At 40.9% G+C, this 22,336-nt stretch overlaps 2 protein-coding genes across 4 annotated transcripts in view; both read right to left on the bottom strand.

Moving 5' to 3' along the window:
* Positions 1–4,222: 4,222 nt before the first annotated feature.
* LOC148900925 (TOX high mobility group box family member 3-like) lies at positions 4,223–8,879 on the bottom strand. Of its 2 annotated transcripts, XM_088991343.1 has the most exons (5): positions 8,621–8,879; positions 8,287–8,517; positions 7,672–7,752; positions 7,509–7,589; positions 4,223–7,358 (listed from the first exon to the last, which is right to left on the bottom strand). In XM_088991343.1, exons 1-5 carry the CDS (start codon positions 8,837–8,839, stop codon positions 6,816–6,818), a joined length of 1,155 nt encoding a protein of 384 aa, XP_088847469.1. In that variant the 5' UTR covers positions 8,840–8,879; the 3' UTR covers positions 4,223–6,815. The 2 variants fall into 2 exon arrangements, with proteins under 2 accessions (XP_088847469.1, XP_088847468.1); XM_088991342.1 differs by having other exon boundaries at positions 4,223–7,589.
* Positions 8,880–12,192: 3,313 nt separating this feature from the next.
* Positions 12,193–22,336, bottom strand: part of LOC148900924 (TOX high mobility group box family member 3-like) — a 71,278-nt gene continuing 61,134 nt past the window's right edge. Inside the window, exons 4-8 of one of the 2 annotated variants that reach the window (XM_088992996.1) lie at positions 16,582–16,845; positions 16,248–16,478; positions 15,648–15,728; positions 15,485–15,565; positions 12,193–15,334 (exon numbers count right to left, since the gene is read on the bottom strand). In XM_088992996.1, the coding sequence (XP_088849122.1) occupies positions 14,792–15,334; positions 15,485–15,565; positions 15,648–15,728; positions 16,248–16,478; positions 16,582–16,845 (1,200 nt within the window). In that variant the 3' untranslated portion in view covers positions 12,193–14,791. Of the gene's footprint in view, positions 15,566–15,647; positions 15,729–16,247; positions 16,479–16,581; positions 16,846–22,336 lie in introns of both variants that reach the window. The other variant, XM_088992995.1, reaches the window with a different exon arrangement.

Below are 22,336 nucleotides of genomic sequence, written 5' to 3'. Positions count from 1 at the left end.
GAGGCAAAGGGATTTTCTATTTTAATGATTTATTTCACTCTTTTGTCGCGTTCCCGTCCGGCGCACGCAAACAAAAGCGATTTGCCACAAAAGCCCTGCTGACACTGACCATCTGACCACCAGTCCCACGCCCGCCCGTTTGCCCTGTTTGCTCACTGAGAAACGTCATCACAACATTGCTTACGCGGCGTTTTGTTTTGTTTTTCCTTGCGGGGGAGGGTGTGCATAAGACAATTGGCCCAAAACACTGACTGATGTGCTCTTTTTTTCTCTTCAAAAGCAAAGAAGGTGGAAGAAAAAAAGGCTACTAGAACATCAGAACTTATAGGGAGGAATGAGTAAATAAAGTGTATTGCAAATTTCCCCATTGTGGGACGAATAAAGGTTTTCTGATTATTATTAGTAGTAGTAGTAGTATTAGTAGTAGTAGTAGTAGTATTAAATATGCTCAGCGCCCACCCTAAATTGTCCCAATGTTGAGAATGATTTATAGTTTTCGTTTGTGGATGTACTAATTTTTTCTCTTCAAAAGCAAAGAAGGTATAAGAAAAAAAAGCCGACTAGAACATCAGAACCTGTAGGGAGGAATGAGTAAATAAATGTTATTATCATTATTATTATTATTGGTATTATTATCATCATTATTGTCATTAGTTTTATCATTATTATTATTGTCATTAATAATAATAATAATAATAATAATAATAAATATGCTCAGTGACCAATCTAAGTTGTCCCAAGGTTGAGAAAGATTTATAGTTTTCGTATGTTTTTTTTTTCTCATCAAAAGCAAAGAAGGTATACGAAAAAAAAAAGCCGACTAGAACAGCAGAACTTATAGGAAGGAATGAGAAAATAAAATGTATTAGTATTATTATTATTATTGTTATCATTAGTTTTTGGTATTATTATTATTAGTTTTTGGTATTATTATTATTATTATTATTATTATTAAATATGCTCAGAGCCCACTCTAAATTGTCCCAAGGTTGAGAATGATTTATAGTTTTCGTTTGTGGATTATTTTTTTTTGCAGTGAGGAAACAGGTCATTAACTCATTCACTGCCATTCACAAATGTATTCGTTAATTGAAAATATGACGTGGAGCGCCATTCCTGATTTTTTTTTTTTTTTTTTTTTTTGCTGGGGGGTGCCAATAAAGCACTGGCCATGGCCTCTGGCAAGGGGCCAGCATTTCCCTTTTTTTCGATTTTAGCACTTTGTTCCAGCTTCAGCTGTTGTTAAAGCGCTATGTAAACCAATATTGCAGTCTTGCATTGTATTTTGGACAGCTGCCCTCATTGCATACTTCGATAACTCCAGACACATATAATTTAGGAATTAACCATTTTTCTGACGAAAGAAGAGAGTCTAAGATTTCTTATTGTTGTATGTTTATGGAGTCCTAGCTGTTTTCATGTATTCTTATTTTTCGCCAAGCGAACACGACAATAACAGTTTACAAGCCAAGGCAACCTCATGGAATGTGTTTAGCTTTTACTTTGAAACAACCTGGGTCACGTCTCAGTCGTCTTTTATAGCAGTCTGGATTACAAAACGTTAAAAGTTAATTGCACTGGAGTGGACACATTTTTGCACATCGTCTGGCAGTGAATGAGTTAATTGAGGAATGTGTCAATGAAAATTCCTCTATCAACACTTTTTTCCCAAGGAGAATGTCATTAAAAGTAATGTATTTACTTTTTCATATCTGTGTCATTGACTCAAATTGTGCGCAGTCAGGCATTGCCAAAGCAAGTGCATTTATTCATTTGCTAAATGCTCTGTTTTGAAATGGAGCTGTAACCTTTTGATTTGGGGGTTGGCTATGAGATATTTGTCCACATACTGACCGGCTCGGCTCTAAGGGCTTCTAGGAACAGCGAGGAACCTCTGCCATGCATTATTTATGGACTCCTCGGCTGTGAATCCGCTCGGAATAATAATAACAACCATTTCCCAGAGGCTCATTATTGTGTGTTTTTTTTAAAGCGTGCGTTTGGTCTCCATGGACACCGCAGCACCTCTCTCTCTCTCTCTCTCTCTCTCTCTCTCTCTCTCTCTCTCTCTCTCTCTCTCTCTCTCTCTCTCTCTCTCTCTCTCTCTCTCTCTCTCTCTCTCTCTCTCTCTCTCTCTCTCTCTCTCTCTCTCTCTCTCTCTCTCTCTCTCTCTCTCTCTCTCTCTCTCTCTCTCTCTCTCTCTCTCTCTCTCTCTCTCTCTCTCTCTCTCGATCTCGCATTGACATTCAAGTCACGTACGCTGGCCCTTTTAATTTTCATCACATCATAAGACTTCGTGTGTGTGTGTTTGCCTCTTCACTAATCATGGTGAAAGAAATTGGCCTTTTTATTTGATCCCTACACCCCCGCACATACACACACACACACACACACGAACAAGAAAACAAATTAGAACCGTATTGTCGTCAGTGTCAATTCACACCGCTGATTTGTAAGTTGAAATCCTCTCAGTAGCCTTTGGATGAAATAAAAAGAAAACGAAAAAAAGAGCTTTTCATGGAAACCTATTGTGAAGATAGAATTATTATTGTTTGCCAAGTCCCCCCTTCGAAGACACCCCACACCCCCCCCCCCCCTGTCTTCCAAGCCTTTGGGACATGTTGGAAATGAAGCTATCCTGAAGGTAGTGTGAAAAAGGAAAACGGGGTTTGTGGGGGGGGGGGGGGTGTATTGTTATTATAGTGATGAAGACAAGTTCGGTGGTGACCTTGTCCATGAGGAGATACAAATGATGACATAAACGTGATGAAAACTTACAAAAAAAATGTGAGCATCATCAATTTTGTAAAAAAAAAAAAAAAGTAGGGCAGCGCAGTACAGTTGTGGTGAGCACATCCTTCTTAAAGACTCCCCAGTTTCCTTCGATATTCCCAAAATCGTGCAATTCAGGTTGTCTTTCTCCTCTCTCGTCAAACAGACTTTTAGCACCTGAGATAATCTACATATCAATTCCCTGTTGCAGGTAGATAAAGAAAAAAATAAGACTTACCCGTGCTTTTATCTCAAAGTAGTTAAGGTTAAGGATATTCGCTATACGAACATTTTTACATTTTAAACATCTTTTCTATTTCCTTTTGCATCATTTTGTTTTTCGTGGTCTTCCTTATATGTCACATCCTGCCCGCCTTTACATGACGTCACATCCTGCCATGCTTTACACAACGACACATCTTGTCCGTCTGTCCCCAAATTAAAGAACCTTTTTACTTGATTTCTGCTTCATTAATACTGACTTTATCAGTACACTTGATGACTGCAATGTCCTTCTGACTGGACGAATGAGCATCAAAATAATAATAATAATAATAATAATAATAATAATAATAATAATAATAATAATAATAATAATAATAATAATAATAATAATAAATTAATTTCCCATAAGAAACCATTAAAATGAGAATAATCCGTTCCCATGAAATATAACTTTCTAATTTTCTAAGCCTTAAAACTACACAAAATACACATTATTTTATGTACAATAAATATGCTATGGTATTGTAATTTAAGAAATAAACTGTATAGTATAATAATGTAGTTTGATTTACCTTTGTGATGGTCGTTGATGGCTTGATGGAATGGAGTGGCCGGTTTCATCAGCATTAAACACTTTATGAGGAACGTAGCCTTCTTTCACGATCTTGAGGAATGATCCCTTGTAGGTGCTTTCTCTGCGATAATTTTACCTCGTCCCTCGACAATTGTGTTCTGTTTAGCTGCGTTGATAGCTTTTTGCATCAAGTGTACAGATGGCTTGTGGAGGTTTTTTGTGGAGCCTGATTGATGGGATATTTTAACCTTGCAGTTTACACTCTGCCTTTGAACTTTTAAAGTTGAAACAAGTCCAAATTTCACTGTTTCCTATCCATTTTGTCACTCTCTCTCTCTCTGTCGTCTGCCTGTCTCTTTAATGTTTAAACCACCTCCCCCTCATTGCTGCGGTCTTGACCAATCACGTGGCTTTAACCAAAGACTAGCAAGACAGCTCCGTGTGCATCAGGAAAAATAGTTTGTATGCCAAGGTAAAATCTTCATAAATTTAACATTCGTAAACCGAAATGTTCGTAAACCAAGGGGTTCATAAACGGAGGTATCACTATACTGGTATTAGCTTACTCATTGAAAATGTGTCGCAAACATTAAATCATACTAAAAACAAAATCGCCAGCTCCAATCACTTTCATCAGTGTATTTATTTAGTAGCTAACAATAAGTAAAAGGCATAATAACTCCTGAAACAAAAAAAGGGATCCCATCAAATAAATATTTGCGATTGATAGTTTTAATTCTGAACACACACAAATATATAATACTTCATACAAAAAAAAATATGGCTACTGGCTTATTAGGTGTGATGGAATGTCTCTGGGATGCCTTGACGAATTGTCTACTTGTATGGCAAAGCGAAGGAAGCAAGAAAAACTGATTGTTGCTATTGTAACTCATAGAAACAAAGTAGAAAAAGAGCAGAAAACGCATAATGTGATATAGCAATCCACAGGTCAATTGAACAATGTTTTCATTAAAGCCTCACATATTAAAACTTTACAAGTGATATGAAAAAAATGTACAACCATGTCTTTTTTATGTGTGTTTGTGTTTCGGACTTACTTTTGCAAAAAGAAAAAAAAAATCTCCAATGCCTTTCGTATTTTTAGTGAATTAATTTTCAGTTGGCTTTGGCAGTGCAGCAGAAGATCACTTCTGCTTTATTTTGTAGTATTTATTTACTTTATTTTTTTTACATTTATTGTCATGGTAAAAATACACCCCCATCCCTTCCAAATCGTCCGCCTAGTGAAATGGATTATAAAATATTCCTCCCACTTTTTTTTTGTTTGACAAAAATAAGACAATTTACTTGTTTGAACAACTGACGTGAAAAGTAATAGACGATTGGATTTTGAGGGATTAGATGGGGGCAATAGCAGCCCCGTCCGTCTCTATAAAAAAAATAAAAATAAAAATACAGCAGATAACAGCGACAATTGGACGACCCGGCGTCAGAAAAAAAAGATATGTCTGATCCTGAAAACGTCCTTCCAACCAGGGACCAGTGAAGTCCAAGTCCTGACTTTTACATGAGTCCATCCCATTTGTCATCGTCTCTGGCCATAAATAAAGCTTTTGCATTAAATAAAAACAGTGACAGACACATGGCGTACCCACAGATATCTGAAAGACACCACAAACAAACGAGTACCGGCACCCCATTACTTACGAACATTAAACTTGGGATCTATTTTGGACATGAATATTTACGAGGTTGTTTAAAAAAAGAAATGACATTTTGAGTTGCGTAGCTTTAGTGTACCGATTGCCCAGAAACCATGCAGTGAGGCACTTTGGACTACTGGAACTAATTGCGGTGAAATGAAAACCAAAAACCAGTTTCGTCCAAAATGTTTCAGAGGAAAATTATATTTTGTCTTTCGGAGAAGGGTGTCCATTTTTTGAGCATCAGAATCGAGACATGGAGCTATTTTCACAGGTTACAACGTGACTCCAAAAGACAAAAAAAAAAACATGCTTGAAAAAATTCTTCAGACTGGGATCGTCTATCTCGAAAGTCCTTTGATATGATAAAGAAAAGCATACAGAAAAAAATGACATAGTTACAAGAAAAAAAATCATGGTATTTGTTGTTAAAATTTCGTATTGACTCCTTTAAAGGACAACCGACGCCTCCGGACAAGTTGTGTCCATAATTTGTAAAATCACTTCAAATGACTTCTACTGAGCATATTTTACAAAGATTCCACTGCAAATAGCTATATTTTAAGACTCTCGCTGAATATTCAGGAAGTCTTGTTTTTGAGTTGGTGACGATTCCTGACGTGACGTCACGTCAGTAACACCCCTTACCGAGAAAGCGACACACAATGCATTTTGGGTACTTTGTTTGGTCTGAAAACTTCGTGTTGATGGCGAAATTAGAAGGAAAACACATAAATAATGCGATGGTGAATCGTTGTGTGTTGCACCAAGACTACTATTTGATACTAGTTGACACAAATTCCCAGCAGACAAATCAGCCCATTTCCAACGGAGCTTGGGCGCCATCTTGTGCATTTTCTGGGACGCTACATTGGAGTCCAGACGGCTCGAATTGATACGGAAGGACTTCTTTAATTGATTGCAAACATTTATGCTTTCCTCTTCAGAATTATTTGAATCATATTCATAACTGGATGAGTAACAAGAAAGCATCTTCTCCGAATCTGAAGCCATTGTTTTGATTCTAGAGCAAGGCAAGACATCCCGGCGTGACGTCACGAACAAGGGGGCGGGACCTTCTGAAACTCGCCATCTCTGAGGTCATTTTGAAGTAGTTTTGGGACACTTTAAGTCATTTTTATTGGTGTTTTGCATTTGACCAAAAATATCAGCCTGCATGTATTGGGTATTTTAGATGCTATAAAACGTTTTTCTGATGTCAGTTAGGAAACAAATAAATGGTGTCGGTTGTCCTTTAATGATCAAGGTAAGCTAAGAAATCCAGAGCAACAACAACAACAACAAAAAGAACAAATGAAGACAGAAAATGTCTTCTGGAACTCAAGTTGTTCGTAAGTGACGGAGTGTCGGTAAACGCCATCCGAGCTTGGACGAAACCCCATCAACACCTCTCTCCCTTTGGACTCCCATTTGGACGCGAGTGCATATCCGTCTAGAACAATCGACACCAGTTCTTCTTCTTATCACATTCTAAATTGTGACACACTTGTTAAGTGCAACGTTGAAAAGCAACCTGGACCGATGCTTTTATTCTAATGTCCCTGTTGGATTTTGGCTCAGAAAATGCTGACTTGGGAAAGGACCTGGGCGTGAGCCTGGCTCTGGGAAGGGTGCTGCGGCGGCGGAGGGTTCTGCTGCTGGGGCGCTGGCTGGGGGCTGCCGAGCGACGCGGAGCCCACCGAATGGGGCGTACCGGGAGAGTGATGCGGCGGGGAACACTGGGACTGGTGTTGTTGAAGATGCTGGATTTGCTGCTGATGCATTTGCTGCTGCATTTGCATGTGCTGCATCTGCAAGTGCTGCTGCTGCTGCGGCGGCGGTTGTTGTTGTTGTTGTTGGTGGTGGTGGTGGATGTGGTGCTGCTGGAGCTGCTGCTGGAGGTGGTGCTGGAAGTGCTGATGCTGCATCTGCTGCTGGATCTGCTGGTGGTGCATCTGCTGCTGCTGCATCTGGTGGTGCTGGAGGTGCTGCTGCATTTGCTGCTGCATGGCATGCTGCTGCTGCATGGGCGGGCTCATCTGAGACACGGCCGTGGAATGCGCCATGGTGCCGCCGGAGCCCATCTGGCCCAGCATTTGCGGCATCGACGGCGACATGTTCTGGTGAGAAACAGTGACCGAAGTGACGATTTGACTGCCCCCAAGTCTCATTTGAAGGGGTTTGGGGGCGATGGCTCGGGGGAGGACTTGCTGAAGAGCCTGGGAGGCAGACGGCATGGAGGGGTGCTGATTGAGGGGTGAGGGCAGTACCAGGCCGGGAGAGAGGCTGGTGGAGGCCAAGGTCTGCTGCACCGACCGAATCGTCTGCGCCTCTGCGGATTCCGCTGCAGCCTGGAAGCAGGAAGAACAACAACAAAAATCAATCGAGGGACCCTCATGCAAAACCTTTTCAGGTTTAAGAGTAATATCTCACCTTGGAGACCAGACTTGCACGGTATGCTGCCAGGGCCTTCAAGTACTCTTTCTTGGCAGCCTCTGTTTTGCTTTTATACACCTGCAACGACATGGCAACTGATAGAACTTGTACCGGAGACCGTGGACACCTGTCCAACAATCCAATATGGCCAAACATTGGACATAAATGCGACACAGGTTTTAAAACCTGCGGTCTGGAAAGTGTATTCCTCGAAAGATCTTTGAAAAGCTACCTGGAAGTGTCTTTTATATGAAATTGTCATTGAGAAGAAAGCAATGGGTCTCTCAGTCTTTGAAAAGTGACGTGGTTCTTCCTTTTTGAAAAGAAATATTTGGTTCAGAAGCATCTCAGTGGCAAGAAGCCATAAAGACTCTGAGAAAGAAACAGCAGGTTCTCAAATGTACTGTGGAGAGGAACCGTACTGACGCCGAGCTAGTTTGTGAGCTATTGTAGGACCAATCTAGAAGCAGCCAAACAAAGAAAGAAGAACCCTGAAAAACCCTAAAGAAACAAATTGAATGCTTGAGGATGTGAACAGTCGATTGGAACTACCAAGCAAGATCTAGTGATCTTCACCGTCAATGATTACAGTTCAGAATCAGTTGGCCGTACCTGTTTCTGCTCTTCCCCGAGACCGTCCCACATGGATGCCACAATCTTGGACACTTCGCCAAAGGTGGCGTTCGGGTTTTGACCCTTGATGGCGGCCTGCGTGTCTCGGAAGAACAGGGCATATGCCGACACTGGCTTCTGGGGCTCATTTGGATCCTTCTTCTTCTTCTTTTTGGGTGTCTTGGGCTTTTTCGTGGGATCGACGGGTGCCGGTCTCTTTTCGCCCACCACCTGCAATGATTGACGATGGTTGATTTTGCGCAGATAAAAATACATAGTCGCAGATACGTCTTCAGATCCAATCTCTTTAGAATCAATCTGATGACTTCCTCACCCTGTTGCCATCATCTTGGTCATCTTCGTTGATGGAGCTGGAGGGCGACGGCGTGGCAGATTTACTGGCCGGTGGTGATGGGGAAGTGTGGGCAATTTTGGCTCCCCCCGCGTTGAGGTTCAGCTGCGTGTTGAGATGTGACTGGTTGATGGTGGTCAGCTGATTCCGCGAGACCATCCCGTTGGGGATGCTTATGTTGCCGATGGACTTCATCAGCATGGCTGGGTTAGCTGAATACTGACGGATATGGGGGGGTCCAGCGTTCTGTGGGAGGGACATCAATGGAAAAGGGGGTGTTAATATGGTCATGTAGTACTGATTCTTAGTTTTCATATTGTGTCTGCATCTCTTTTGTTGATGGGGGTTGTGGTGGTTTTTTTGTGGTAGTGTCACAATGCAGATTTTCAAAATAAGTACAGTAAAGTCTTGTTATATCGATATTCAAGGGAGTCCGAAAAAATATCGATATAACCGGGACTATCGATATATCCGACCCTGTTTGCATGTAATTTTCTCCGTGCGTGCATAGAAATAGTATCGATATAACCGGGACTATCAATATATTCGATATCGATATAACGAGACTTTACTGTAATAGTAATTTAAGACAGTAACAAACAGGACATCTGCTTTGAAATTGTTTTTGTTGTTGTTTTTGGCCTTTGGGATGAAGGAAATTTGTGTTCACAATCTTGAAAAACAAACATTTCCAAAAACGTGAACCTGGAAAAAAATTCCAATTGATGGACAATCAGAATCATCTTTATTGCCAAGCATGTGGAACACACAAGGAATTTGTTTCCGGTAGAACACAGTGCACTAGTATCATCATCAAAAAATTGCAAAAAGGCACTATACAGTTCTATTTGGGTTACTGTTTGAAGAGTTAATGGCTTGGGGAAGAAGCTGTTTAAATGTCTGCTGGACTTGGTGCACATGGATCGGTAGTGCCTGCTTGAGGGGATTAGCTGGAAAAGGTAGTGGGCAGGGTGCGGAGGGTCCAGTAGGATTTTCCGCGCCCTTGTTTGGATTCTTGCAGTGTGCAAGTCCTCGAGAGTGGGTAGGGCGGTACCAATGATTTTTTTCCGCCGTCGTAACTGTCTGTTGAAGTCGGATTTTGTCCATTTTTGTGGCGGCCCCGAACCAAACCATGATGGAAGAACACATGTCAATGGAATTAGGTAAGGCAGAACAAGTTCTTAAAAGACTTTTGGAAGGCACAATTCGTTTTTCAGAGTATCTAGGAACAGAAACACTTTACTCTTCAAAGAAAGTCTTTGATTCTTGATGATCTTCAACCCATTCACTGCCAGATATTGCAAATATCTATCCACTGCAGGGCCAGGGTTTTCACTCAAATTCCAGGACTGACAGAATATTGAATATTAGGACTACATAAACATTCAATGCACCGTACGAAACCTTAAAGTATCTTCTTTCATCAGAAAAATAGAGTTAATTCCGAAATGATAGTTATATGAGCTTGAAATGAGGGCGGCTTTCTAAAATATGCATACATATATATAATATGTAATAATATACTACTACTACTACTACTATGACTACTACTACTATTACGACTACTACTAATAATAATAATAATAATGCAAATTTCCCCATTGTGGGACGAATAAAGGTTTTCTGATTCTGAATAATATACAATGCAATACATACATATTGGTTTTCATATGTAGCGCTTCAAAAACAGCTGAAGCTGGAGCAAACCCCAAAAATTGGGAAAAAGGGAAAGGCTGCCCCATTATGGAAGGGAAAAAACATTGCCAGAGGCCATGGCCAGCGCTTTATCGGCACCCAAACAAGAAAAAACAAAACCCGAAAAAAATTAGGAATGACGCTGTACTTCATATTTTCAATTCCAGAATAACTTTGTGAATGGCAGTGAATGAGTTAAGGTCTGTAGACTCTGGTCAAAAGAAGCAGAGGCTGAGAAGATGAAACAGTCTGTTCTTTAACATAAGATCCCGAGGTTGTCTTTGAGAGGACTGTCTACTGGAAGCCTTTAAGAAGCATCGACTACTTCTAGAACGAAACCTTGGGATCTAAGACAAAGCTCCAGGAACTCGAAAGTCTTTGAGAGGGATAAACAGTCACTTGAAACACGTTTCCGAGCTTTAAAATAGAACGACCATCGTTGACGTCAACCAATTCTTGAAATTCTCGCAGATCGGAGTTGGAGAAGGAACATTTTCTTGAAAGCGCATCGTTCAAGGTCCACGTTTTCACAGATCGGCATGAATTGCCACTAGTTTGAAACCAGCAGCTGTCCCCCAAAATCGTGCAATTCAGGTTGTCTTTCTCCTCTCTCGTCAAACAGACTTTTAGCACCTGAGATAATCTACATATCAATTCCCTGTTGCAGGTAGATAAAGAAAAAAATAAGACTTACCCGTGCTTTTATCTCAAAGTAGTTAAGGTTAAGGATATTCGCTATACGAACATTTTTACATTTTAAACATCTTTTCTATTTCCTTTTGCATCATTTTGTTTTTCGTGGTCTTCCTTATATGTCACATCCTGCCCGCCTTTACATGACGTCACATCCTGCCATACTTTACACAACGACACATCTTGTCCGTCTGTCCCCAAATTAAAGAACCTTTTTACTTGATTTCTGCTTCATTAATACTGACTTTATCAGTACACTTGATGACTGCAATGTCCTTCTGACTGGACGAATGAGCATCAAAATAATAATAATAATAATAATAATAATAATAATAATAAATTAATTTCCCATAAGAAACCATTAAAATGAGAATAATCCGTTCCCATGAAATATAACTTTCTAATTTTCTAAGCCTTAAAACTACACAAAATACACATTATTTTATGTACAATAAATATGCTATGGTATTGTAATTTAAGAAATAAACTGTATAGTATAATAATGTAGTTTGATTTACCTTTGTGATGGTCGTTGATGGCTTGATGGAATGGAGTGGCCGGTTTCATCAGCATTAAACACTTTATGAGGAACGTAACCTTCTTCTTTCACCATCTCGAGGAATGATCCCTTGGAGGTGCTTTCTCTGCGATAATTTTACCTAGTTCCTCGACAATTGTGTTCTGTTTAGCTGCGTTGATAGCTTTTTGCATCAAGTGTACAGATGGCTTGTGGAGGTTTTTTGTGGAGCCTGATTGATGGGATATTTTAACCTTGCAGTCTACACTCTGCCTTTGAACTTTTAAAGTTGAAACAAGTCCAAATTTCACTGTTTCCTATCCATTTTGTCACTCTCTCTCTCTGTCGTCTGCCTGTCTCTTTAATGTTTAAACCACCTCCCCCTCATTGCTGCGGTCTTGACCAATCACGTGGCTTTAACCAAAGACTAGCAAGACAGCTCCGTGTGCATCAGGAAAAATAGTTTGTATGCCAAGGTAAAATCTTCATAAATTTAACATTCGTAAACCGAAATGTTCGTAAACCAAGGGGTTCATAAACGGAGGTATCACTATACTGGTATTAGCTTACTCATTGAAAATGTGTCGCAAACATTAAATCATACTAAAAACAAAATCGCCAGCTCCAATCACTTTCATCAGTGTATTTATTTAGTAGCTAACAATAAGTAAAAGGCATAATAACTCCTGAAACAAAAAAAAGGATCCCATCAAATAAATATTTGCGATTGATAGTTTTAATTCTGAACACACACAAATATATAATACTTCATACAAAAAAAATATGGCTACTGGCTTATTAGGTGTGATGGAATGTCTCTCGGATGCCTTGACGAATTGTCTACTTGTATGGCAAAGCGAAGGAAGCAAGAAAAACTGATTGTTGCTATTGTAACTCATAGAAACAAAGTAGAAAAAGAGCAGAAAACGCATAATGTGATATAGCAATCCACAGGTCAATTGAACAATGTTTTCATTAAAGCCTCACATATTAAAACTTTACAAGTGATATGAAAAAAATGTACAACCATGTCTTTTTTATGTGTGTTTGTGTTTCGGACTTACTTTTGCAAAAAGAAAAAAAAAAATCTCCAATGCCTTTCGTATTTTTAGTGAATTAATTTTCAGTTGGCTTTGGCAGTGCAGCAGAAGATCACTTCTGCTTTATTTTGTAGTATTTATTTACTTTATTTTTTTTACATTTATTGTCATGGTAAAAATACACCCCCATCCCTTCCAAATCGTCCGCCTAGTGAAATGGATTATAAAATATTCCTCCCACTTTTTTTTTGTTTGACAAAAATAAGACAATTTACTTGTTTGAACAACTGACGTGAAAAGTAATAGACGATTGGATTTTGAGGGATTAGATGGGGGCAATAGCAGCCCCGTCCGTCTCTATAAAAAAAATAAAAATAAAAATACAGCAGATAACAGCGACAATTGGACGACCCGGCGTCAGAAAAAAAAGATATGTCTGATCCTGAAAACGTCCTTCCAACCAGGGACCAGTGAAGTCCAAGTCCTGACTTTTACATGAGTCCATCCCATTTGTCATCGTCTCTGGCCATAAATAAAGCTTTTGCATTAAATAAAAACAGTGACAGACACATGGCGTACCCACAGATATCTGAAAGACACCACAAACAAACGAGTACCGGCACCCCATTACTTACGAACATTAAACTTGGGATCTATTTTGGACATGAATATTTACGAGGTTGTTTAAAAAAAGAAATGACATTTTGAGTTGCGTAGCTTTAGTGTACCGATTGCCCAGAAACCATGCAGTGAGGCACTTTGGACTACTGGAACTAATTGCGGTGAAATGAAAACCAAAAACCAGTTTCGTCCAAAATGTTTCAGAGGAAAATTATATTTTGTCTTTCGGAGAAGGGTGTCCATTTTTTGAGCATCAGAATCGAGACATGGAGCTATTTTCACAGGTTACAACGTGACTCCAAAAGACAAAAAAAAAAACATGCTTGAAAAAATTCTTCAGACTGGGATCGTCTATCTCGAAAGTCCTTTGATATGATAAAGAAAAGCATACAGAAAAAAATGACATAGTTACAAGAAAAAAAATCATGGTATTTGTTGTTAAAATTTCGTATTGACTCCTTTAAAGGACAACCGACGCCTCCGGACAAGTTGTGTCCATAATTTGTAAAATCACTTCAAATGACTTCTACTGAGCATATTTTACAAAGATTCCACTGCAAATAGCTATATTTTAAGACTCGCGCTGAATATTCAGGAAGTCTTGTTTTTGAGTTGGTGACGATTCCTGACGTGACGTCACGTCAGTAACGCCCCTTACCGAGAAAGCGACACACAATCCATTTTGGGTACTTTGTTTGGTCTGAAAACTTCGTGTTGATGGCGAAATTAGAAGGAAAACACATAAATAATGCGATGGTGAATCGTTGTGTGTTGCACCAAGACTACTATTTGATACTAGTTGACGCAAATTCCCAGCAGACAAATCAGCCCATTTCCAACGGAGCTTGGGCGCCATCTTGTGCATTTTCTGGGACGCGACATTGGAGTCCAGACTTCTTGAATTGATACGGAAGGACGTCTTTAATTGATTGCAAACATTTATGCTTTCCTCTTCCGAAATATTTGAATCATATTCATAACTGGATGAGTAACAAGAAAGCATCTTCTCCGAATCTGAAGCCATTGTTTTGATTCTAGAGCAAGGCAAGACATCCCGGCGTGACGTCACGAACAAGGGGGCGGGACCTTCTGAAACTCGCCATCTCCGAGGTCATTTTGAAGTAGTTTTGGGACATTTTAAGTCATTTTTATTGGTGTTTTGCATTTGACAAAAAATATCAGCCTGCATGTATTGGGTATTTTAGATGCTATAAAACGTTTTTCTGATGTCAGTTAGGAAACAAATAAATGGTGTCGGTTGTCCTTTAATGATCAAGGTAAGCTAAGAAATCCAGAGCAACAACAACAACAACAAAAAGAACAAATGAAGACAGAAAATGTCTTCTGGAACTCAAGTTGTTCGTAAGTGACGGAGTGTCGGTAAACGCCATCCGAGCTTGGACGAAACCCCATCAACACCTCTCTCCCTTTGGACTCCCATTTGGACGCGAGTGCATATCCGTCTAGAACAATCGACACCAGTTCTTCTTCTTATCACATTCTAAATTGTGACACACTTGTTAAGTGCAACGTTGAAAAGCAACCTGGACCGATGCTTTTATTCTAATGTCCCTGTTGGATTTTGGCTCAGAAAATGCTGACTTGGGAAAGGACCTGGGCGTGAGCCTGGCTCTGGGAAGGGTGCTGCGGCGGCGGAGGGTTCTGCTGCTGGGGCGCTGGCTGGGGGCTGCCGAGCGACGCGGAGCCCACCGAATGGGGCGTACCGGGAGAGTGATGCGGCGGGGAACACTGGGACTGGTGTTGTTGAAGATGCTGGATTTGCTGCTGATGCATTTGCTGCTGCATTTGCATGTGCTGCATCTGCAAGTGCTGCTGCTGCTGCGGCGGCGGTTGTTGTTGTTGTTGTTGGTGGTGGTGGTGGATGTGGTGCTGCTGGAGCTGCTGCTGGAGGTGGTGCTGGAAGTGCTGATGCTGCATCTGCTGCTGGATCTGCTGGTGGTGCATCTGCTGCTGCTGCATCTGGTGGTGCTGGAGGTGCTGCTGCATTTGCTGCTGCATGGCATGCTGCTGCTGCATGGGCGGGCTCATCTGAGACACGGCCGTGGAATGCGCCATGGTGCCGCCGGAGCCCATCTGGCCCAGCATTTGCGGCATCGACGGCGACATGTTCTGGTGAGAAACAGTGACCGAAGTGACGATTTGACTGCCCCCAAGTCTCATTTGAAGGGGTTTGGGGGCGATGGCTCGGGGGAGGACTTGCTGAAGGGCCTGGGAGGCAGACGGCATGGAGGGGTGCTGATTGAGGGGTGAGGGCAGTACCAGGCCGGGAGAGAGGCTGGTGGAGGCCAAGGTCTGCTGCACCGACCGAATCGTCTGCGCCTCTGCGGATTCCGCTGCAGCCTGGAAGCAGGAAGAACAACAACAAAAATCAATCGAGGGACCCTCATGCAAAACCTTTTCAGGTTTAAGAGTAATATCTCACCTTGGAGACCAGACTTGCACGGTATGCTGCCAGGGCCTTCAAGTACTCTTTCTTGGCAGCCTCTGTTTTGCTTTTATACACCTGCAACGACATGGCAACTGATAGAACTTGTACCGGAGACCGTGGACACCTGTCCAACAATCCAATATGTCCAAACATTGGACATAAATGCTACACAGGTTTTAAAACCTGCGGTCTGGAAAGTGTGTTCCTCGAAAGATCTTTGGAAAGCTACCTGGAAGTGTCTTTTATATGAAATTGTCATTGAGAAGAAAGCAATGGGTCTCTCAGTCTTTGAAAAGTGACGTGGTTCTTCCTTTTTGAAAAGAAATATTTGGTTCAGAAGCATCTCAGTGGCAAGAAGCCATAAAGACTCTGAGAAAGAAACAGCAGGTTCTCAAATGTACTGTGGAGAGAGAGCTAGTTTGTGAGATATTGTAGGACCAATCTAGAAGCAGCCAAACAAAGAAAGAAGAACCCTGAAAAACCCGAAAGAAACAAATTGAATGCTTGAGGATGTGAACAGTCGATTGGAACTACCAAGCAAGATCTAGTGATCTTCACCGTCAATGATTACAGTTCAGAATCAGTTGGCCGTACCTGTTTCTGCTCTTCCCCGAGACCGTCCCACATGGATGCCACAATCTTGGACACTTCGCCAAAGGTGGCGTTCGGGTTTTGACCCTTGATGGCGGCCTGCGTGTCTCGGAAGAACAGGGCATATGCCGACACTGGCTTCTGGGGCTCATTTGGATCCTTCTTCTTCTTCTTTTTGGGTGTCTTGGGCTTTTTCGTGGGATCGACGGGTGCCGGTCTCTTTTCGCCCACCACCTGCAATGATTGACGATGGTTGATTTTTCGCAGATAAAAATACATAGTCGCAGATACGTCTTCAGATCCAATCTCTTTAGAATCAATCTGATGACTTCCTCACCCTGTTGCCATCATCTTGGTCATCTTCGTTGATGGAGCTGGAGGGCGACGGCGTGGCAGATTTACTGGCCGGTGGTGATGGGGAAGTGTGGGCAATTTTGGCTCCCCCCGCGTTGAGGTTCAGCTGCGTGTTGAGATGTGACTGGTTGATGGTGGTCAGCTGATTCCGCGAGACCATCCCGTTGGGGATGCTTATGTTGCCGATGGACTTCATCAGCATGGCTGGGTTAGCTGAATACTGACGGATATGGGGGGGTCCAGCGTTCTGTGGGAGGGACATCAATGGAAAAGGGGGTGTTAATATGGTCATGTAGTACTGATTCTTAGTTTTCATATTGTGTCTGCATCTCTTTTGTTGATGGGGGTTGTGGTGGTTTTTTTGTGGTAGTGTCACAATGCAGATTTTCAAAATAAGTACAGTAAAGTCTTGTTATATCGATATTCAAGGGAGTCCGAAAAAATATCGATATAACCGGGACTATCGATATATCCGACCCTGTTTGCATGTAATTTTCTCCGTGCGTGCATAGAAATAGTATCGATATAACCGGGACTATCAATATATTCGATATCGATATAACGAGACTTTACTGTAATAGTAATTTAAGACAGTAACAAACAGGACATCTGCTTTGAAATTGTTTTTGTTGTTGTTTTTGGCCTTTGGGATGAAGGAAATTTGTGTTCACAATCTTGAAAAACAAACATTTCCAAAAACGTGAACCTGGAAAAAAATTCCAATTGATGGACAATCAGAATCATCTTTATTGCCAAGCATGTGGAACACACAAGGAATTTGTTTCCGGTAGAACACAGTGCACTAGTATCATCATCAAAAAATTGCAAAAAGGCACTATACAGTTCTATTTGGGTTACTGTTTGAAGAGTTAATGGCTTGGGGAAGAAGCTGTTTAAATGTCTGCTGGACTTGGTGCACATGGATCGGTAGTGCCTGCTTGAGGGGATTAGCTGGAAAAGGTAGTGGGCAGGGTGCGGAGGGTCCAGTAGGATTTTCCGCGCCCTTGTTTGGATTCTTGCAGTGTGCAAGTCCTCGAGAGTGGGTAGGGCGGTACCAATGATTTTTTTCCGCCGTCGTAACTGTCTGTTGAAGTCGGATTTTGTCCATTTTTGTGGCGGCCCCGAACCAAACCATGATGGAAGAACACATGTCAATGGAATTAGGTAAGGCAGAACAAGTTCTTAAAAGACTTTTGGAAGGCACAATTCGTTTTTCAGAGTATCTAGGAACAGAAACACTTTACTCTTCAAAGAAAGTCTTTGATTCTTGATGATCTTCAACCCATTCACTGCCAGATATTGCAAATATCTATCCACTGCAGGGCCAGGGTTTTCACTCAAATTCCAGGACTGACAGAATATTGAATATTAGGACTACATAAACATTCAATGCACCGTACGAAACCTTAAAGTATCTTCTTTCATCAGAAAAATAGAGTTAATTCCGAAATGATAGTTATATGAGCTTGAAATGAGGGCGGCTTTCTAAAATATGCATACATATATATAATATGTAATAATATACTACTACTACTACTACTATGACTACTACTACTATTACGACTACTACTAATAATAATAATAATAATGCAAATTTCCCCATTGTGGGACGAATAAAGGTTTTCTGATTCTGAATAATATACAATGCAATACATACATATTGGTTTTCATATGTAGCGCTTCAAAAACAGCTGAAGCTGGAGCAAACCCCAAAAATTGGGAAAAAGGGAAAGGCTGCCCCATTATGGAAGGGAAAAAACATTGCCAGAGGCCATGGCCAGCGCTTTATCGGCACCCAAACAAGAAAAAACAAAACCCGAAAAAAATTAGGAATGACGCTGTACTTCATATTTTCAATTCCAGAATAACTTTGTGAATGGCAGTGAATGAGTTAAGGTCTGTAGACTCTGGTCAAAAGAAGCAGAGGCTGAGAAGATGAAACAGTCTGTTCTTTAACATAAGATCCCGAGGTTGTCTTTGAGAGGACTGTCTACTGGAAGCCTTTAAGAAGCATCGACTACTTCTAGAACGAAACCTTGGGATCTAAGACAAAGCTCCAGGAACTCGAAAGTCTTTGAGAGGGATAAACAGTCACTTGAAACACGTTTCCGAGCTTTAAAATAGAACGACCATCGTTGACGTCAACCAATTCTTGAAATTCTCGCAGATCGGAGTTGGAGAAGGAACATTTTCTTGAAAGCGCATCGTTCAAGGTCCACGTTTTCACAGATCGGCATGAATTGCCACTAGTTTGAAACCAGCAGCTGTCCCTAAGGGGATGCCAGATCAGAGAGCTGACATGGAACAGAGGAGGGGATGTGAGCACAATACAAGAAGGTGATTTGTTCCTTCTCGCTGAGTCCATCTGGTATTCAGCGGCACAAACTCAATCTCCACCTAAATCAACACATCATAAAGCAATGCATGAGGCTTTATTGAACTCGCCCATCTTGCAGAAAGATTGTCACACCTTTTACGGACACAACATATTGTTGTCACTTCTCTCATCATGAATACAATATGCCCGAGCCAGGGAAAGAACTCTATCTACATGTGACAGGAATATGCTGTGAAAAATCGTTTTGTTTTGTCACAAATGAGGAAAAACACACACACACACACACGCGCGCTGCGCAGACATAAGCTTGTGAGCATATTTGCATAGCCAACTCGCTTCCAAGTGCTTTTGTCATTACTGAAAACATGACGGGTTGCCGTTTGCGCCGTAAAAAGACGCACGCTGAGCTCATTAGTCGCGGCCATCTGTATGGCAATGATGCAGGCCGAGCAATGGGCCGTTGCGCCGTTTGTTTGGAATATGATGATTACTTCAAAATGCTCCTTAAACATCGATTTTTTTCTTCATTCTCTCTTTTATTAAACACTAACCAGTACAGTGAAACCTGGAAAGTCAACTTTTAACTGACATTGGCAAAGTTTTAGTGCTCAAGGGCCACATTTTTTAAACTCCTGTCTTCAAAAGGAAAATGGCGGCACACTGGGCTAATTTGTAGAAGTGTATTTATAAGAATAACAATACATTTAAGTGATAAGCCTTTCAAAACTCTCAAAGTCACTTTACAGTCACAGGATATGTTTTTCCGTGGGTGAGCAGCGGCAGCGACACGCGCCAGCGTTCACTCAACCCGGAAGTAACTCAAATAGATAAAAAGCTAGCTAGTTAGCTAATAGATAGCTAATAGATAGATAGCTAGATAGCCAGCCAGCCAGATAGTTATATAGCTAATTGATAGCTAGCTAGATAGCTAGCTCGTCAGCCAGATGGCTAATAGATATAGTAGTACAGTAAAGTCTTGTTATATCGATATCGGTTATATCGATAGTACTGCTTATTACGATACTATTTCTATGAACTCAAGGAGAAAATTACATGCCCGCAGGATCGGATATATCGATAGTCCGGTTATATCGATATTTTTTCCGACTCCCGAGAATATCGATATAACGAGACTTTACTCTAATAATAATACATTTCATTTATAAGCGCCTAGCTAATAGATAGCAAATAGATAGCTTTATTTAGTCATGCATGACTGTTCTAATTATTGCTGAATGTTCTACCTACAATTTGAAATAGCTGTGGTTGTTTAAGTGCTGCAGAAATAAAAGTTGAGTTGAAAATGTAAAATACAAAAGCACCCACCAGTTGGGCATTGAGCTAAGATGTCGTCTTCCAGATTGGGACAACATATATGTATGATTGTCGACAGGCATGTGGACAATCACCCTTCAGTTCGGGATTTATTTATTTAGGGACTAAATTCATACTATGTGATACCCAACTTGGATTATTTTGTTTTCTGGTCTATTTGGGTCAAACAGGGACCAAGCAATAATAAGTGACAGGCGTTTCTGGGTTGATTTGCACCCAAAACAAATGTTTTGTACAAAACAAACCAGATTTTTGGGTCAAATTGACCCAAGTGGCAAGCTTGTTCCTTTTTGACCCAAACTGGGTTGCTTTTTGACACAGCTATCATGTTGTTTCAAGTATCATGGTCGGAAAATAACTACCAGGATGATTGTCAAATCACTCCCTTTGATTGAGCTACTTTTTTTTTAGAAAATTTGGGTAAATCTGAATATTTTTTTAACTTTGGAGGCAAATATAAAAAGGTCCATGATGGAATCAGTTTGGCTTTGGACTATCCATCCATCCATCCATTTATCCATCTGGAACAAATCATTTTTATAACAGTGGATAACGAGAACATGCAAACTCCACACAGAGAGGACGAAGCAAAGATATCACCCAAAATAAAGAAGAATAAAATCAGAATTGATAGAGATTTTTTTTCAACAGTGGTCACGTGCGCTAAGCTGTAAGAGCAACGAAAACAATGTTAACCAGTTCAATTTCCATTCAATCAATTGGCAGAGCTCTTGGAAATGTTCTGTGGCAGCAGAGGGCTAAAAATCATCTATATGGTAATTACGGGTGAATGAATCCCCAGTAACTTTCGCCAGCATGAAAGGTCAGTCCTATTAAAGATTGTTTATCAGCGCTCTGCACATATTCCTCTATTGGGCTTCTAAATGGCGACATCATTTTTATTATTATTTTTTTAAACACACACACATTCACAATCACACACAGGGCCCCTTCCCCTCTCATCTACAGCAACTGCGCTTAAGCCAAATGAGAAAAATGCAATTGTGAGCACTCGTAAAGGCTACAATGCAAAGGGTCAGGGGGGTATTTCAGTCCTCTAAAAGCTAAATACATTCATTGAAAAATATGATGTAACGATTAAACATCATGAATTATTATTGGGAGGATAACAATCCGCTGCAAAAGGGGATGAAGTAAAAATAAGTTTCACAAGCCGCTTTCACACTCACTGGCACTGAAATGAAAATTCCGGGACAAAGTCAGCCTGCTTATTTGATCCCCTTTGCAGAATATGCTCAAAGCCCCCATATCCACTGCCTTTAACAGTGGGTAATTTCTATCATTTCTGGTGTCCCTTTTTTGGGATACGTGGGGAAAAATAGAAGGGCAGGAGTAAAGTCAACCTGAAGTCATATCAGAAGCCCGTTTTAGACCATGTCTAAAAGCTGATTGGGGGTATCTGATACGAACCAAGGAGGAGGCATCCCCCCCCTAACTTGCTCACTGATCTGTATTGACCCGACAATATTTCACCTTCTGAGTGAGGTAGTGGTAGAGATTAGATAATCAAGAAAACTATGTTTTACTAATGTCTCACTTAAAGGACAAGTTGTGTCCATAATTTGTAAAATCACTTCAAATGACTTCTACTGAGCATATTTTACAAAGATTCCACAGCATATAGCTTTATTTTACGTTTTAAGAATCGCGCTGAATATTTAGGAACTCTTGTTTTCGAGGTGATGACGATGCCTGATGTGACGTCACGCTCCTAACCGAGAAAGCGACATACAATGCATTTTGGGGACTTTGTTTGGACTGAAAACCTCGTGTTGATCCGTGTTGATGGCGAAATTAGATGGAAAACACATAACGCGATGATGAATCGTTGTGTGTCGCACCAAGACTACTATTTGATACTAGTTGACACAAATTCCCAGCAGACAAATCAGTCCATTTCCAACAGAGTTTGGGCGCCATCTTGTGCATTTTCTGGGACGCTACATTGGAGTCCTGACGGCTCGAATTGATACGGGAGGACTTCTTTAATCGATTGCAAACATTTATTATGCCTTCTTCTTCAGAACTATTTGAATCATATTCA

The sequence above is a fragment of the Hippocampus bargibanti genome, linkage group LG03, assembly GCF_051943395.1.
Source record: "Hippocampus bargibanti isolate YZ-2025 linkage group LG03, ASM5194339v1, whole genome shotgun sequence".
NCBI classification, from domain to species: Eukaryota; Metazoa; Chordata; class Actinopteri; order Syngnathiformes; family Syngnathidae; genus Hippocampus; species Hippocampus bargibanti.
This window is presented reverse-complemented; position numbering and strand designations above follow the sequence as displayed.